The 17,401-nt window shown below is 44.8% G+C and overlaps 1 protein-coding gene across 3 annotated transcripts; it reads right to left on the minus strand.

Moving 5' to 3' along the window:
- Positions 1-66: 66 nt before the first annotated feature.
- Positions 67-16,509, minus strand: ppp4r4 (protein phosphatase 4, regulatory subunit 4). Of its 3 annotated transcripts, XM_041958456.1 has the most exons (26): positions 15,564-16,509; positions 15,349-15,463; positions 12,929-13,002; positions 12,012-12,114; positions 11,712-11,859; positions 11,292-11,365; positions 10,688-10,794; positions 10,204-10,311; positions 9,997-10,118; positions 8,820-8,942; positions 7,927-8,069; positions 7,716-7,835; positions 7,390-7,467; positions 6,792-6,875; positions 6,403-6,576; positions 6,188-6,293; positions 5,811-5,958; positions 5,571-5,715; positions 5,433-5,471; positions 5,279-5,350; positions 5,143-5,206; positions 4,896-4,973; positions 4,127-4,217; positions 2,637-2,698; positions 2,078-2,492; positions 67-352 (listed from the first exon to the last, which is right to left on the minus strand). In XM_041958456.1, exons 2-26 carry the CDS (start codon positions 15,454-15,456, stop codon positions 307-309), a joined length of 2,832 nt encoding a protein of 943 aa, XP_041814390.1. In that variant the 5' UTR covers positions 15,457-15,463; positions 15,564-16,509; the 3' UTR covers positions 67-306. The 3 variants fall into 3 exon arrangements, with proteins under 3 accessions (XP_041814390.1, XP_041814391.1, XP_041814392.1); XM_041958457.1 differs by having other exon boundaries at positions 6,188-6,290; positions 15,349-16,509; XM_041958458.1 differs by having other exon boundaries at positions 5,143-5,200; positions 15,349-16,509.
- Positions 16,510-17,401: the final 892 nt, after the last annotated feature.

Raw genomic sequence — 17,401 nt, forward strand, 5'->3', positions numbered from 1 at the left:
AATCATATGCAGCTGAAACCACAAACCGACAAGAACACACCAACAGTTTGCATGTGTGGACTTTACTGAACCAATCAAGTGACAGGATGAGATCATTAGAATACACAGTGCTCAGAAAATAAAAGCAGCAGACGTCAACCTCGACTGTCTCTGTGACCGTGAGGAAGAGACGATGTCCTGTCGCCCTCTGGCTAATGTTCTGAAGGGTTATTCGTCCTTTAACTCTTGAAGCTGCTGTCTATATGGAAACCACTCCCTGACTGCTGATGGCCTGGTGGAGGTATAATCACATTATCATCATCATCTTCAATCTCGTCCTGACTGGACGTTGAAAGAGTTTGACTTCCTGCTTCTGTAGATTGAAGAAAAAAAAACAACATAAGTCATGTCTTAAAACTGAAACAGTTAAATTTCAGATCTGCAGATGAGTCTGTTCTGAAGAGTGAAGCTTAGTGAAGTCTGGGTTAAACCATAACAGCACTGAAACTGGATTAAACAAGGCTAATATAGCATACTAAGACAGGGTGAATGTAGGCTAAATGAAGGCAAAGCCAGTGTTAAAATATGTTTAAACCAGAATAAAATCAGAGCTCAACAATAATAGGCTTAAAAACCAGGATAAAGAAATGATAATCTAAATCTGGGTAAAGCAGAATGTCAGAGCTAATAACAGGGCAAATAAGGTTAATCCAGGGTTAAAACAGACTTAAACCAGTCAAACCTGGGCTAAACCAATAACAGGAATAAGGTTGGACTTCAGGATTGAGACAGAGCTAAACCAGGACCAAGATAGCCTTGAAGCAGCATTAAATCAGACCAGGTTGAAGCTTAGGTTACATCAGGTTAAAAGCTGGATCAAACACAGGGAATAACCAGGTAAACAACAGGTCTTCACTCACCCAAACCAGAATAAAGCTGGAGCTAAACAAAAACATCACTGGGGGGTTAAACATAAAGAAACAGTAAACTAAAGCCCAGATCAAAAGTTCAAGGGCTAGGGAATAAATAAGGATAATCTATTGTCCAACTGAGGTCCTGTACAGGAAGGACCAAAGTGGTCTCCATCTTCTGAGAAGACTGAGGTCCTTTGGAGTCTGTAGGACATTACTGAGGACTTTCTATGACTCTGTGGTTGACTCTGCAGTCTTTTACTCAGTGGTCTGCTGGGGCTGTGAAGCTCTGAGAGGGACAGAAAGAGACCTGGTTCTGTTCTGGACTGTCCTCTGGACACCACTGAGGATGTAGGTGAGAGGAGGATGTTAGCCAAGCTGACATCCATCATGGACAACCCCTCCCACCCCCTGCATGACACAGTGGGGGCCCTCAGCAGCTCCTTCAGTAACAGACTGCTGCATCCACCCTGTAAGAAGGAACGCTACCACAGGTCCCTCATACCATCAGCTGTCAGAGTTCAGCTCCAGCACCACTGAACATCAGACTGTGTTGATGTTGTTTGACAAATTATACTCATGTCCACACATTCTGTGTAATATTACATATCATTTACTGTTTTTGTATATTTTATTCTTCTGTGTAATAGTAGTAACACTATTTATTGTTATTTTTAATCTGAAGGCAGTCTATATATATACTTTTTATTTTGTATTTTGTTTGTTTTCGTATGTTCTCTACCTCTGCTGCTATTTTTCTTCTCACTGCTTTCGATGCTGCTGTAATGCCCAAATTTCCCAGCTGGGGATAAATAATGTTTTGTCTTACCTTACCTTACCTTATCTTATCTTAAAACTGGGTTAGAGTAAATAGGGTTGAGCAAAGGCACAACAAGGTTCCTACAGGCCTAAACTAGAATGAAAGGGGGTTAGGCCATGGTTTATCCCTGTTAAGACCGGCATAAGGTCATAACAAGGTTACAACTGGACCGGATAAAGAAATTGTTTTTGACAACTTCAAAAGTTCAAAACATCACGTCTGTGTTTGCTCCAGAGGATTAAAATACTGTGCCACCATGTTAATCCTCTGTTGGAGGGATTCAGGGAGGGATGGTCTCAACAAATGTTGATTCATGTAGGCCCCTGTGATTGGTTCAATAAGATCACAGAACATTTCAGCAACTCACATTGACAGCTTTCTGGACTGGCCATCCTTCATCCCGCATCCTCGGTCCATCGTTTTACTGCGCTGGTCCAAAGTACTGGTCCGATGGTCTCTCTGGTCCATAGTACCAGGTCTGTGGTCTCTCTGGTCAATGGTGCTGGTTCTGTGGTCCAAGGTACTTGTTCTGTGATCCATTGTACTGGTTCTCTGCTCCATCATATTATTCCTGTGGTCCATGTTACTGCTTCTGTGGTCGAGTGTAATGGTTCTATGATCTCTCTGGTCTAGAGGGGTGCTCTTGTGGTCCATAGGGCTGCTTCTGTGTTCCAGTGTGCTAGCTCTGTCCAGGAGGCTGGTGGTGTTGCTGCGGATCAGGACAGGCATGGAGGAGGTGGACTGGGTTGCCATAGTGAAGTGGGCAGTCCTCAAGGAGTCATCTATAAAACACAAGTAATGTATGAATAAGGACAATCACATCGAGTGTCCTTCCTGTCTATGAAGGCCACGCAGTCCTGAAAACCACTACCTGGATTTAGACAAAGCCAGTGTTAAATATGCAGGTGGATGTAAGGAGGTGGTACCTTTACTCGATAACATGGAGGACTTCCCGGGTCCAGACGCACTGCTGAGCTCTTTCACTTTCCTGAAACACAGAACCAGAAGACATAAGAACACTTGTTCTTGTCCATGTTCCAACATCCCAGATGACAGATACCAGCAGAACTTCAGTCACTTAACACCTAGCACCAAGTTTCAAGTTGCACATGTAACCACACCTAAAAGTGGGTACTGTCCACAGCCTGAGGGACCTGCGGGACAGGGACAAATACTAGAGTTTAGGAGGGACTGAAGTGAAAGGTATCTGCGCCAACTAGAAGCTGTAACTGACAGGAAGTCTCCCTCTTCTTCCCTTTCCTTGGGTTTCTCTGTGTTTTCCCTGTCCCTGTAAGTCTGTCCCTGTTAGTCTGTCCCTGTTATCTGTCCTTGTGTCTGACCTTGTGTGTGTATCTGGACTGGAGGGTTCACCCACACCTGATCAGCTACCACATCTGCAGCCAGTCCTGCTGCTAAAAACCTGCTTTTTCCTCACCAGATTGTTTTCCTCACCGACCTGATAACACATCTCAGCCACTCAGCTCCCCTTGTGCTTTGTCCTGTGCTATAGTTTGTTCTATTCTTCTTGTGTCTCCGGGTCATCTCCTCATGTCTAAAGTCTGCCGAGCTCCAGACAACCACCAGAAAACCTGCTGACTCACCTCAGCCGCCTGCCCACTCCATATTGGATCTACATGGATCATCTCCCAGTGATCATCTTCATATTGACAATAACTCATTTTATTATTCAGACCATCAGTATCTGTGTCCAACCGTTTCCTAAGCCCTTAACATGCTGCCTACGTCTCTTTCTGATCTCATAATGTCAAGCTGGGGGCTATATATAGACCAAAATCTGGCTCTTGATGCCCCTACACAGGAATGAAGAGGCAATGCCCCTCACGTGCATGCAGCTCACAGGTTGTCACAAGTCCCTCACAATGCCCATCAAAACTTGGTCAGAAGGACCTGGGAGATGTCCAAAAACCAAGTAGGCACAAAGTGGAGCTTGAGGTGGAAAGACTCCAGGAGCCATAAGATAAAACTTCTGGAGAACTGATGTTTCAGTGTATTCTGGTCTGCACTAGAACCTGATGGGATATATAATCCAGTGTGTTCTGGTCTGCCCCAGGGGTCTGCTCCTCCATAGCAGGATACTGATCAGATGTTGAACTACCTGAGCTGATTCCTTTCAATATGAAGGAGCTTCTCTGGCTTCAGGCTTCCCTCCCTGTCTCTAAGTCCAGACACCCTGCCAGAGAAACTCATTTCAGCTGCTTGGATCCATCATCTCATTCTTTCAGCCACTGCACAAAGACCAGGACCACCACTAAGGACTGGGACAGATTTCCACTGATGGATCTTCACTTTCAGGATCAGAACCCTCTCAAACAGAATGGTACCAGTCCGCCTGTCAATCTCACTTCTGTTAAACGTGAAGTGACAGTTCAAAGTGAAAGAAGACCAGCTGTCTTACAGAGGTCTGTCTGAGTTGGTAGATTTGGACGTTGTTGGCTGACTACTGAGTGACCGACTCCGTGACAGTTTAGCCTTCCTCATCTCTTTACCTGTAGGAAAAAAAAGAAGAACAAGAACAATCATCATCATCATCATCAGCATCATCATCGTGGTGTGTGTTCCACAGATGATCAAAGCCCCGACATGACATCCTAAAATCTTTGCTGACATGAGATTCTCAGTTTTCACTGCAAGATTTAAGACAGAAAACATCCAATACAGTAAGAAAAGTACTAAACCACCACCGTGAATATGCAGATAATGTTGTGAGTCAACCCCAAACTGTCCCAAACTAAACTGCCAACACAAATGTCAGGTTTTATTCTTTTTTATCACCTGCAGGACGCAACACTGTGTACGTCTACGATCTTAAAACCTGCGCACTCACTGATGTTTTTCTCCACGTGTTTTCACCAGAAAAAACATGAACACATCTTCATCTTTTATGCTGATAGGGTGGACTTCTTAGAAAACAGTTTATTTCCACATCCTGCAGTAATGGGACAACCTGATCCTTCACTCTGGATAATGTTTGTGTCCACTGATGTTGTCCACTGATGTTGTATTGTCTTTTGATATATATCAGAGTAAAATTGTACATTGCAGCCACTTTAATGAAAGGTGCATTAAAAAGGCCTCCAATAAAATTAAAGACAAGAAAACTGTGTTGGGAGAACATTTTCTACAAATACAGTCACTGCTCATCTTCATTCAGATCTTTGTCTTACCAGAGGAGGACAGAGCGGCTCCAGACGAAGACACAGACATGGATTTGGTAGCAGATAGAGAGGTCTTACTGTCTCTTCCTGTCCAAGAAAGGCAGTTTATAGACTGGACTACAAAGCTGGAATCATTTTGATTAATCAGCCCAGTAATAGAGGCAGTAATAGAAGTTACCAAAACATTCAGACAGTTGTACGAACTCTCATCAGAGAATCATTTTAGGCAAAAATAAAATGTGACAGTTTTACTCACGTTTTCTCTCTGAGTGTTTTTCAGAGTTCAGTTTCCCTTCACTCTGCTGGCGCTCCAGCTGTTCCTGACGACAGAGGAGACGCCGTTAGAATAAAACAGAAAGCGACCGAACGGGATCTGTCAGGTTCAGACTCACCATCTCCAGGAGCAGCGTCTCCTCTTTTTCCTTCTTCTGGTCCAGTAAATCCTTCTCCTGTCTCTTATGAAACTGCAAAGCAGATGGAGGCACATCAGGAGTGAAACAACACACTCAGCTGTGATTCTACACGTAGTGAAAACAAGCTGCTTACAGGTTCTGTGAGGTCCAGTTTGTCCAGTTCCAACACTGTCTGAAAAACATGATGAACACAGTTAATCCATCGCTGACTATTAGACTCACAGTCTTCTAATCGTGGGTCTGGACCGGTCTCTGGCAGTAAAAATGTTACCTTGCGGATGGTGGCCACCACGTCCTTGTCTTTCTCTCTGCAGAGGAGTTTCTGGACGCAGAAGTCAAGCTGCTGCAGCAGCTGCTTGTCGGCCGGCAGGCGGAGTGACGAGCGGAATCTGGGCAACAACTGGCAGAGCTTGTACCTGACGGACAGGTGAGTAGGCAAACGTGTCACATCTGATGCCAGAGACACATCAGATTTTACCCACCACACTGGACAGAACACTGTCAAAGGTACCTGACGTTGGCGACTGGGTCGTGGACCAGCTCCAGTGCCGGGATCAGGAAGTGTTTGTTGAAGTATTTTCTGGAGAAAATCTCAGTGGCCATTTCACAAACATCAAGGAAGCGCAGACGGTTCCAGTAACTTCGCCCCTGAGCCAGATCTGAAGATCAGAAATGCAATGACATGAACAGCCATGAGGTTCTGCTGTGGTCTCACTGGTACGTTAGATGTTCTGTCTTATACACACTGACTGGAGCAGTCCCTTCCTTGGGACAGGGATTCAGGTGTTTGTGATGGATTTAAAACAGCACTGAGATAACTGGGTTCACCTGTTCACATGTGACATTGCCCTCAGACCACCAGAGACTGAAGGACCAAAGTATTCTGACCTTGGATCAGTCGCTCCATCATCTCCTGACGCTGCTCCTGTTTGCGGTTGTAACGCAGGAACGTGCAGAACGTCCGAGCCGCCTCCTTCTGAACTGGCAACACCTTCTGCAACAACAACCGAAATGGAAGTCACCCGTTTGTTCACCTGTTTGTTACCTGTCAGATCGTGTCATGTTTTGTTGTGAGGTGTCGTGGCTCGGGCTCGCATGCTGACGTTGGTGGTGAGGATGATGAAGATGCGAGGGGAGAAGCTCTGATGCAGCAGTTCTCCAGACAGCAGTCTGGCCAGGCAGCTGTAACGCTGCAGCAGCTTCTCATGCAGCCGCCAACGCAGAGAACATCCAACCTTCTGCTCCGCCAACAGCAAAGCAGACAGCAGCTCCGGGAACTAATGAGGAACCACAGGAACCAGGAGAGAACGTAGATCAACCAGATGGACAAGAGAACCAAGATTAGAGAGGAAACAGGGAAAAGAAAGAAAAATGATCAGAGACTACAAACAAAAAGAAAATACGTAGAACTTAAGGATCTTAAGGTGGAACTTGAGGAGCATAATTAAACCGTGTCTGAACAAGTTCTAGTGGATGAGGTTTATTTTCCAACCTTGTTGTCCATTGTCAGGTTTTCTCCTCTGGAAAGAACCGCCTCCAAAGTCTCCTCCAGGTGATTCATCAGAGCATCCAACACCTCAACAACAATCAAAGTGCCATCATGTGAAACTAACGTAAAGAAAACTAACATTTGAAGTAAAACCAAGCTGTGCTTGGTCTGGATTGATGAACGGTTGTTTGATTGTGTGGTTCTGATCTGATGGCTTGGGTGACCAAACAAAATATCTGGGTATCTCCTTCAAGTGTGCAGGTCAATGTCAGTCTGAGCACACTGAAAAAAGAAGTTCAATTTTATTTATATAGCACCAAATCACAACCAAAGATGTCTCAGGACACTTTCAGGTCCAGACCAAACTCGTTATCATCAGAGACCCGACAGCTCCCTCATGAACAAGCAAAAAAAAAAGTCTAAACAAAACTAACAGGATCAAATTATCAATAAAAATGTTCCATTTGCTCACTTAAAAAGCAAAAAACTAAACCCAGAAAACTCCAAGAAAACTCATGTAAACCACGTTCATACTATAATGCAGCATGCAGCCGTGCATCCTGATTGGTTGAACAGTGTTAGCGGTGGTGTGGTATCTCACCTCCAGAGCGTCGTCCTGCAGCAGAGCCAGGAGCTCTTTGTGGACCAGCTGGACATTTGAACCAAGAAGCTTCACCACCTGACAGAAGGAGACAAAGAGGACAGCTTTTCGACCTGTCTTATCTCCACATGGTGGAGAGAGCTGTTTATTCTGCAACACCTTCATCCACAGACAGATATCAGCTGATCAACAGCTGATCTCCTTCCTGCCTGGGAATGAACTAATGATCTTTGGGACAAATTTAGATGTTTAGCTCCACTTCTGGTAAGACTCTACGAATACTCAAATCATGAGGATGCAGATGGTGGCTGTAGCTGTTTTCTGACCTGGTGGAAACTGGCTGCGGCGCTTCGTCGAACGCTGACCTCTTGGTCAGAACAAAGACTGGAGAAAGACGGGTAGAGCTCTGATAGGAAGTGTGCTGAGTCAGAAAACACGACCATGGCCTGGAGAGAGAGAGAGAGAGAGCAGGAAGTGACATCGAGCATCTGGAGGACTGAAGGTCGAACTGAACTCTGTGTGGGTCTCTGTGTCTACCGGCAGGTTGTAGCAGCAGTTGCAGCGGATCAGCGTCGACTCGTTGTTGCCATCGGTCTGGTTTCCTTCAGTCTGCAGACCGGCGACACACAACAGCTTAAACCTCTGCAGCAAACGGCCCTTCTGCTCATCTGACAGAGAACCTGAAACACAAGAACTGCTCATCAGAGACCTCCTTGAGGTCACCATACTGACGCTACACAGACTCACAAACGGACGACTCACAGCGTGTTTCGACTTCCTGCTGACAACAAGGACTGAATGACTCGTAGTAAAGGCCCTGGGATCCAGTTTCTAATATTTCCTTTCTGATGTTGGCAGTCCCCCTCTCTGTCCCATACCTGCAAAGTCCTCCCGCTATGGCCGATCATGATATGCTTTTCCATAAAGAACAGTCTATAGGCCTAGCTGAAGTGATGACAGCTCTTCCTATCATTGTTAAGCAGAATTACTGGGGGACCAGCAATATTTTCAGGGTGGCCTTGCCCCCCCCCACTAAAGAGTACCTAGAAGCACTCCAGAACTCTAATCAGAGCCTCCAAGAAGGCACACAGTCAAAGGCCCTGGGGGGTCCCTGGGGTCAAGCCCCGCCTTTACCTGAGCCCATAGTTATAAAAGCTTACACAAACACCTCCAACACGACAGGGGGGCGACTCTCAGGTGTGTATCAACTGATCCCAATAAAATAATCAGTGAGTTTTCCATCTGTTCATGAATAGTTACAACTATAATTATAAAACCCATTTTTGAATTCACAAGCTCAGCCTGTCTGTCTCATCGGCCCCCCTTACGCTTGGTAACTTGTTCTGCTTTGGTTTCAGTAGAATTTGACACGACTATCTCTAATCTGCTCTCTACCGTCTCCACTGTGCGACGCCATCGCTGACTCTCACCTGCCAGTCCGCTGCACAGCTTCCCAAACTGGAAGGACAAAGAAGCCACAACAGCTTCATCCGCCTGTGATGACACCTCGCACACTGACATCACCAGGGGGACCACGACATGGAGTCTGTCATCTGAAAGAGGAGGTGGAGGCTTTAAAAGTAGTGATTGTAGACATCTGGACTGTTGACTTGCTGCTGCTGACAGAGGCCCGCTGCATCTTAAATTGAGCCAGAAGGAAAGATGTAGGGATGCACCAACAACAGCAACCACTTCTTTCAGACCAAGTACATGTAACTACACTCGGGTACTTTAATACCAAAGACCGATACACACACACACACATGTTTGACATGACAGCTGGAATCTCAGACCTCTTTACTGCAAAGTTGGTTGTTTTCTGTTTCCCACTGCTGACATAAGAAAAGTCCTGAACTCTGCCTTGTGTTAGTTCTTTCAATGTTTTATCAAATTGTTTGTTTAAAGGAGCCACTTTTCAGCCCCCCTCTCGACAGGTTAGTGGAGCGGAGTTTTCCGTCACGTCATAATCGCTTATTTTAAAATATCTCCAAACGGTTGCACAGATTAGAATACATATAAGTGTTGGTGATGCTGTACTGTAAAGGAATACAAGACTTGGAAGCAGTCCATGATTTGTTTTTGATGTGCAACATGCCCCCCCCCCCCCCCCCCCCCCCCCCCCCCCCGCCCCCCCCCCTTTTCTTTTTGTTACTGTTGAATTTGTTGGGTTTTCTTTGTATTTGTTTGTACTGCATATAGGGACTCTGTCATTGATGGGGATGTGATCCCCCCCTCTGTTTCTTTGGTGTGTGATATAGCCTTCCTCTGTCTGGTCTGTTGGCCTGTTTTCAATAAAGATATTTACCAAAAATATCTCCAAACAGCTGACAGTGCTCCTGCTCCACCTGCCAGCTCAGCTGACCAGAGGTTAATGTTCCATAACGTGGTACTGGGTGTGTTTGTACAGATGGGTTTTATGAGTACAAGTACAAGTACCCGAGTGCACAAGTCTATTCAATACCCAACACCAGCAGAGGTGCATCTCTAGAAATATGTACTCTGTATGTCAAGCTGTACGTCCATGTTTTATCATGTTGTTTTCCTCTGATGGACATGTCACAGCCCCATGTTGACTTTTATGGAGCACAGATCCGGCCGATGACTCACCGCCGTCCATCATCTCCATCAAGTTAATGATGGTGTCGAAGGCAGCGAGGCGGACGCCGCTTTCCTCGTCTTCAGTGAGCTCCACCAGTTCAGGAAGCAGCTCTGTCCTGGTGTCGTCCACCCTGAGACGGTGACAAGAGACGCTGTCTCAACAAAGCGGGATCTTTGAGTTGTGTTTGGTTTCATTCAGTGTTTGGCGACATTTACCCGGTCGCTCTGGCAATGCTCTCCAGCTGACGGCACATACACGCCCGGACCTCAAACTCCACGTCCTGACATAAAGAACGAACCAACGGCAGCAGCTCCTTCTTCACTCTTACACACCGGAAACACTCCTGTTAGTGCCAGACCAGGTGTAACAACTCACCTGAGCTCATTATACAGAAACATACAGGATCAACTGCCTGGTTACAAAAACTTAGTGGCTGAGAGTAATTACACTTTTCACTAGTATATTAGTGAAGTATACAGCCTGTGTACTAAAAAGTATACAGTGTGTATAGTATGCAGTGTTTGTAGTACTATGCTGTACATCGTGTACAGTATGCAGTGCGTGTATAGTGTGTGTAGTACTACAGTATACCGTGTGTACAGTATATAATGTGTGTAGTACTACAGTATACAGTGTGTACAGTATATAATGTGTGTAGTACTACAGTATACTGTGTGTACATGCTGTGTTGCAGCTCACATGTGAGAATCAAACTTGCAGGCGACTTTCCCTAAAATGCGACAGCTGGCCAGCCGAGCCTGAAGAGAGTGAGACAGCTGAGACTGATAGAGGAGGGGGTTCAGCACCTGCAGAACAACAGCCAGGTAGACAGACAGCCAGGTACAGAGAGGGACAGGTAGATAAACAGACAGGCAGAGTGGGTCAGCTGGGGTTTTAACCAGAGAGAGAGAGAGAGAGAGAGAGAGAGAGAGAGAGAGAGAGAGAGAGAGGGGCATCCACACCTGGAGAGACAGACAGGTACAAGATGAAACAGGTAGAGGGTAGACAGGTGAGATTGGGACTGGTAGACAGATTCGTATCGAGGGATGACTAAAGAGAGACGTAAAGATGCAGAGAGACGAGTAATGAAAGGCAGATTGAGAGAAACAGGAAATAGAGCGAGAGCGAATAGAGACAAGTCTTAAATTCAAGTCTTCTTATTTACTGAATCTGCCCAGACTGTTCTAATATAGACTTTAGTAGTTTAAACTGCTCTAATACTGATCAATAATCAGCAATTAACAGCTGGTTTCAGAACAGAGTCTTGTTGGAAGGTACTGATCAGTAACCCCGATCACTGTACCTCCTGTTTGATGGTCTCCTTGGGTAGAGCGTTGATGGCCAACAGCAGAGTTTCCAACCAGGCGTTGCTCACCACTGTTGAATATAGCAACAACGCCAACATCAGTGTCAACATTGACATCAATGTCAACATCAATATCAACAGCAACTTCAAGGCCAACATTGGCATCAATGTCAACATCAAAATAACGTAAACATCAACCAGGAAATAATGCTTATACCAACATCCACAAAAACATCAACGCCAACATCAAAATAACATCAACATCAATGCCAACGTCAATATCAACTTCAACGACAACAACCACATCAACATTCAGGTGTGTCCTGTGTGTCTTTGGTTCAGCTGTTGTTACCTGTGTGTCTCGGTTAAGGTGGTGTTACCTGTGTTTAATGGTTTAGGTGATTCAGGTGTTGTTACCTGTGTCTCGGTGGTTCAGGTGTAGCAGGACAGTCTTCAGGATGGAATAGGTGTGGGTGTGGATCAGGATGATATCATCCTGTAAAATGGTTAAAAATGACGCTGCTGCCGCCAACTGGATTTCTGCTCCGGCTCCGTTCAGGACCTCCTGAGTCACACAGATTGGACGGGTTACCTGAATGATACACCTGTACAAGACACCTGTCACTTCCCAGAGTGGCTGTCCACATACTACCCAGCCGTGACCCCCATCACACCGGCAGTACTGACATGCAGTCTGCGATGTCGCTGCGCACATACCCGAACTTTCGGTACAACCCGACGAAATGTCTCCGCTGGATTCTGGCGGACGAGGCTCGGCAGGTTACTGATGACACTTGCTCTCTGCACCTCCTGACCCATGCTGACAAGACAAGAGGAAGACCACATAGAGGAGTTACTGAGGAAAACAGATCCTTCAAGTGAGACTAATTACAGATCAAAAGCAAGGACCTAAAATCAACCCGTGAAAGACTCCACAACTGACACCTGGACATAAATTCAGTGTGCCAACACTTCACCCAACTCACCTTCAACCGGCCTAATCTGTGGTGCAAAATGCTGCACTCCAGTCCAGATACCTCATGTATGCCCTGCTGCTGTTTGTTTAATCGTCTTTTTTCATCCAGATTCCTCAGATGACACCAGGCGTCATCATTTCATCTCCACAGTCCAGGATCGCTGGATCCGTCAGCTTCAGTCCTGGTTTTCTGGCAGCTTTCGATCCAGACCATGAATGAGTTCAGTGAACTAGTTTAGAGCCTCTGGGATCAGACGACGGTTACCTTCAGTGTTTAATTGGCTTCAGAGTTTACTGGGTCAGAGAGAAGGACTAAACTGCTCCTCCACCAGAAACTTCTCCCTCCACCTCAACTATTCAGGATTCTGCTGTTTTCTTCTTGACTCTGAACTGATTCTGGTTCTGGTTTCCCGGAACCAAAATAACAAACGTGAACTAGTTTTAAAACGACCAAAAAAACCACCACGAAAAAACAAAAAACAGAACTGTGACCATCACTGACAGTTTACATTCTTCTCTCTATGAGAACGAAGATGGTTTAAAGTCTGTGGAACGTTGTTTGGACAGATATGTGGTACGATCTATCGACATGTATGATCTTCTATTAGTTCTTCAAACTGCAGGTCAAGCAGAGTAACACACAGCAGCCAGCTCTTACTTCAGCAGGTAGACGGCTCTCTCGATGTCATTCAGGTCTTCATCCACAGTCAGCTGATCGATCTCCTCCGCCGTCTGACAGGAAACAACAAACGACCACTGAGAAACGGTAACTCAGCTGTCTCTGTGAAGATGTAAGTGTGATAATAAAACCCAAAGGTTGTAAAATTAAATGTTTTTCAGCATATCTTCAGAAAATAACAGTCACCTGTATGACCACGAGCTCTCAGGTGTGTTTTAAAGTGAGGAGAGACTTTTCTCTCTCACACTGTGGTGTAGATGTGATGTTCAGCAGCTCTCTTGGACTTTGCTATTTTTTAAAAATCTGTTACCTTTTCACCTTTTATTGCTGAAGCATAACGACAGAAATAAACTCAGCGTCACTAAAGGAAGCACGGTTTGGATTAAGTGCAAAGATCTTTGAGACCGAGGGACCACAAACCATCATGGGGCAGTTGTGACTGTTGACACATTCAAAAATGCACTTGAGGATTATTACTCTCTGGGTGTATACATGTATTTATGTATAGAAATAGCTGTATTTATTATTCTTAAAGTGTATATATATTCTGTGTATATGTAGCGTGAAGAGGCTTCACTATGTTGTGAAGTGAAAATAAATGAGCTTGAGTCCTCGATGGTTGTACTTCGATACCTGTGAAGACCCTTAAAAGATATTCCCTAACTGCCACACCTGCACGTCAAACAGCTAACAGCTAACAGCTAACTCTAAACGGAGGGTCAATCCATTCTAATCAGGACACTCAAACTATCAACACCCCCCATAGTTTAGTTGCAGTCTGGCTCAGACAGCCTTCATATCCTATAATCTCTGTCCTGTTAACTAAAAACATCAAAACACCACCAAAAATACTTTAAACAGACCTTTAAAGGTCCAAAAGAGGACCGAGCAGCTTGTCCTCACTCACAGGTCTAAAACTCAAACTTTTCCTCTCAAAGACAAACAGACACGAGCTCAGAAAAACACACGTGTTTCCACTTAAAGGGAAACTGCACTGACATCAGGAGCAAAGCTGAGCTCTAACCGTGAAATGTAAAGATTTTATAATGTCTGCTCATCAAATAATACACTGAGGAATGAACCAGATTTGATTTGAAACTGGTCAGACAAAAACTAGAAATACATGTTTCCAGGACTAAATCCATCAAGGACACCTGCAAAGAGAAACCAGTGAGGCTGAACCACGAACTGAGACACACGGGGAGGCTGGGCATAAAACAGGCTCCACGTCTCAGTCCAAGTTACATTATGAGCTGTGGAACTGTCTCCTTTTGATTGCTGCTCAGTAATTAGCATGATCGGCATGACGACCACAACCAGTACGAACAAGTTCGGATAAAATATAAGAAGTTCTCACATGGCTTCAGATGGAGTTTATTTATTTTAAGAAATACAGCAGTTACTGACTGATCACACACACACACACACACACACACACATGCAGTCTGAATCCATCCAGTCTGCTTTGACTCTGTGTGTGTGTGTGTGTGTGTGTGTGTGTGTGGGAGGAGATGGGGGTGTGTGACTGCGCTGTCATGACGTTGGGGTTTCTCCCATAAAAGAGCCCCCAGGCTCCACCCCTCACATCATCATCATCCTGAAGCCCTGCCCCTCTCCACCCACACAGTTTCAGGAGTGAAGAAGAAGAAGATAAAGAAGAAGAAGAAGATTTAAATGGTAAAAATTACGTCTTGAGAAACTGAATTTTCTGGACAAAATAATTAAGTGACTAATTAAAAAAAGGGAAAATAAGTGTTCCGGTCATGACACAAATTACTTTACGAACAGATAATTAATGGCAGACACAGCTATAATAATATATTATATTATTATTATCATTATTATTATTATATAAAACATGTCTTCACAGGAAAAGAACGAACACTGATCATTAATAAACCTTCAATCGTGTCATTAGATCTGTTTTCAGATGCATCATAGTCTGTTATTAACCATTTATTACGTGTTTAGATACTGAATATACAAGATATATGAGAACTTCTACACTGCCAGGAAGTGATATATTGATCAAAAACGATATTTATAGTATTAATCACGTTGTGACCGGACGTAGAGAAGAGGAGGAGATCCTCAGCTGGAAACTGCTGTACTACAAACTGTCTGTCCGCCTGTCTGTCTCTCTCCCTGCAGACAGACAGACAGAAACTGCGTCATGCTGCGCACATAGCGGGTCTCCCCTCTGCTTCCTGCATGGAGGCTGCTGATCTTCCTCCCACTGACTCATACAACATGTCACAGCAGCACCTTCATCATCAGTATTATCATCATCACTTCACATGTCATACATGTGTTCAGCACATGACCGTGTTCACCTGTCTGACTGTAGAACAGCTTCATATTCATTTTTACTAAAGCAGAGGATGAAATATTAAAAATACCTTGAGACTCCTGCGGATCGGCCTCTCGATGAAGGCGAGTTCCTGCAGGTCCTCCAGCTGTCCGTACAGCAGGCTGGACTGGTTCAGAGTCATTCTGCTGGAGAACATCTGCTCACTGGAAGTAGGCCAGTTTGGTACTGGTTGTTAGTGGGAGAGCAGGCGGCGGATTTCAGTACCAACCATCCCTGATGGGGGGGCGGGGGACTGTCACCAACCGTTTCCAAGGAGATCCCTGCTCGATCTGTCCGCGGCGGAGGGAACGTCACGCCGGACTCCTTTGAAACTTCTAATAATATAAAGAATCTTCGCTCACCTGCAAACGTAGCAATCTGTCAGAGGTTCAAAGACAACAGTTAATGAACCATGAGAGTCCACTCTTCTGTTCGGCGTACATTTAGACCTGCGAGCTGCGACCGTTTCAGTAAAATCTCCAATTTTCTGAGGAACATCTGTTGAATAGAATATCTCAGTTGGTTAGAACGACAGCGGGGAACAGATCCCACAGCCAGCCGCTGTCAGTGATCGTCAGCTGAATCGTCTCCAAGCCAAATCCGCTCTCTCCTACGCGAATGAAGCGTTGAACCAGACTCCGTTTAAAAAAGGGCGTTTAAACGCTTCACGCCACTAAAGTTAAAACAGCGATCGGTTACAGCTGAAAACCGGAGACTATCATATATAAAAAAGATCAGATTGAATTTCGGCGGATGTTCAGTACGCCAGACATCATATATTTAAAAAGACAATCTTTGAGACTCTGTCCTCCGCTTCTGTCCTGTTCGGAGCCAACGTCACGCCAGATTCCGTTCAAAACTCGCATTACACAATTTCTTTACTATTTAATAGAAGAGAAGATCTAAAATTCCTTCAACATCAGACATTTGACAAATCGACACGATCTCTTCTTGATCACGGCGCACACCAACGAATACTTCTTTAATTAAAATCCCATCAACTACAGCCGTTTCAACTGTCCTGTGCGGTCGGAGCGTCACGCCGAACTGCGTTAAAAATTTAGCGCTATAATGCGTCTGTGCTCATTTGTTAACCTCACAATCTACAAGCCCTTAAAAATTACACATTTTAGAAATATGTAAGATCCAGTCATTTCGGCCTACACCGAGAACATCACCAAGCTAATATTTAAATAAAACGTCGATCTTTCTGAACCCAGGTCCGTCTAGTCGCTCCCACACGGAGGGCGGTACCGAGCCGTGTTAAACTGTCCACAAGTTGAGAGTTCATCTGTATGAACAGCCTCTTGGTGGGGTTTCTCAAACCAGATCTTACTACAGGATCCCCTAGAAGGTTTATACAGCATAACCCTTTGCAAATGATGAAAACGGGATGGTTTGTTTTGTGAATCGATAGAATTGTTGGAAATTTGAATGGAGATTTGTGAGGCTGTCATCAGTCCGAGGCTGGGATGTTTGTGTGTTTTTATATTCGGCTGACCTGCGGCTGGCGGGGGACGGGTCGCAGATTGGAGTCTAAACCTAGCCCACCGGACCGGAACAGGACTGAAACCGAACCAGAACCGGGTGTTCGCAGGGCGGGTCAGCTGAAGTCTGAGCCCTGCCTGCATCAGCTTAACCCGTTTCCATGGAAACGGCAAGATGTAAGTGACCGAAGTCATTCACAAGTCCAGCTCATACACAGTACAGGGCATAAAAACCAAAACTAAACATATTTTAAAGAACATACAAAAAATATTTTGAAGTTATAAGATAAGATAAGATAAGATAAGATAGACTTTATTGATCCCCAGTGGGCAAATTTGGGTATATGATGTCTGTGTGTTTGTAAACGCATCATCTAGGTTGCAAATTTACACATGTGCATTATAGAATAAAGGGAAAAGGTAGAGGACCTTAAACTCCAGAGAATCTGGATCTGATCTAGATCAGGATCTAAGCACAGTGATCAGCAGTCCCTCTCCCCAGAGGAAGAACCCATTACATTTCAATGACTACATGATCCTCACATTAATGCTCTTTCACATTTAACAAGTACAAACTCAGAGTTCATTGGATTTTTTTCTAAATAGTCGCATTTC

Source organism: Chelmon rostratus, chromosome 18, assembly GCF_017976325.1.
Source record: "Chelmon rostratus isolate fCheRos1 chromosome 18, fCheRos1.pri, whole genome shotgun sequence".
Lineage (NCBI taxonomy): Eukaryota > Metazoa > Chordata > Actinopteri > Chaetodontiformes > Chaetodontidae > Chelmon > Chelmon rostratus.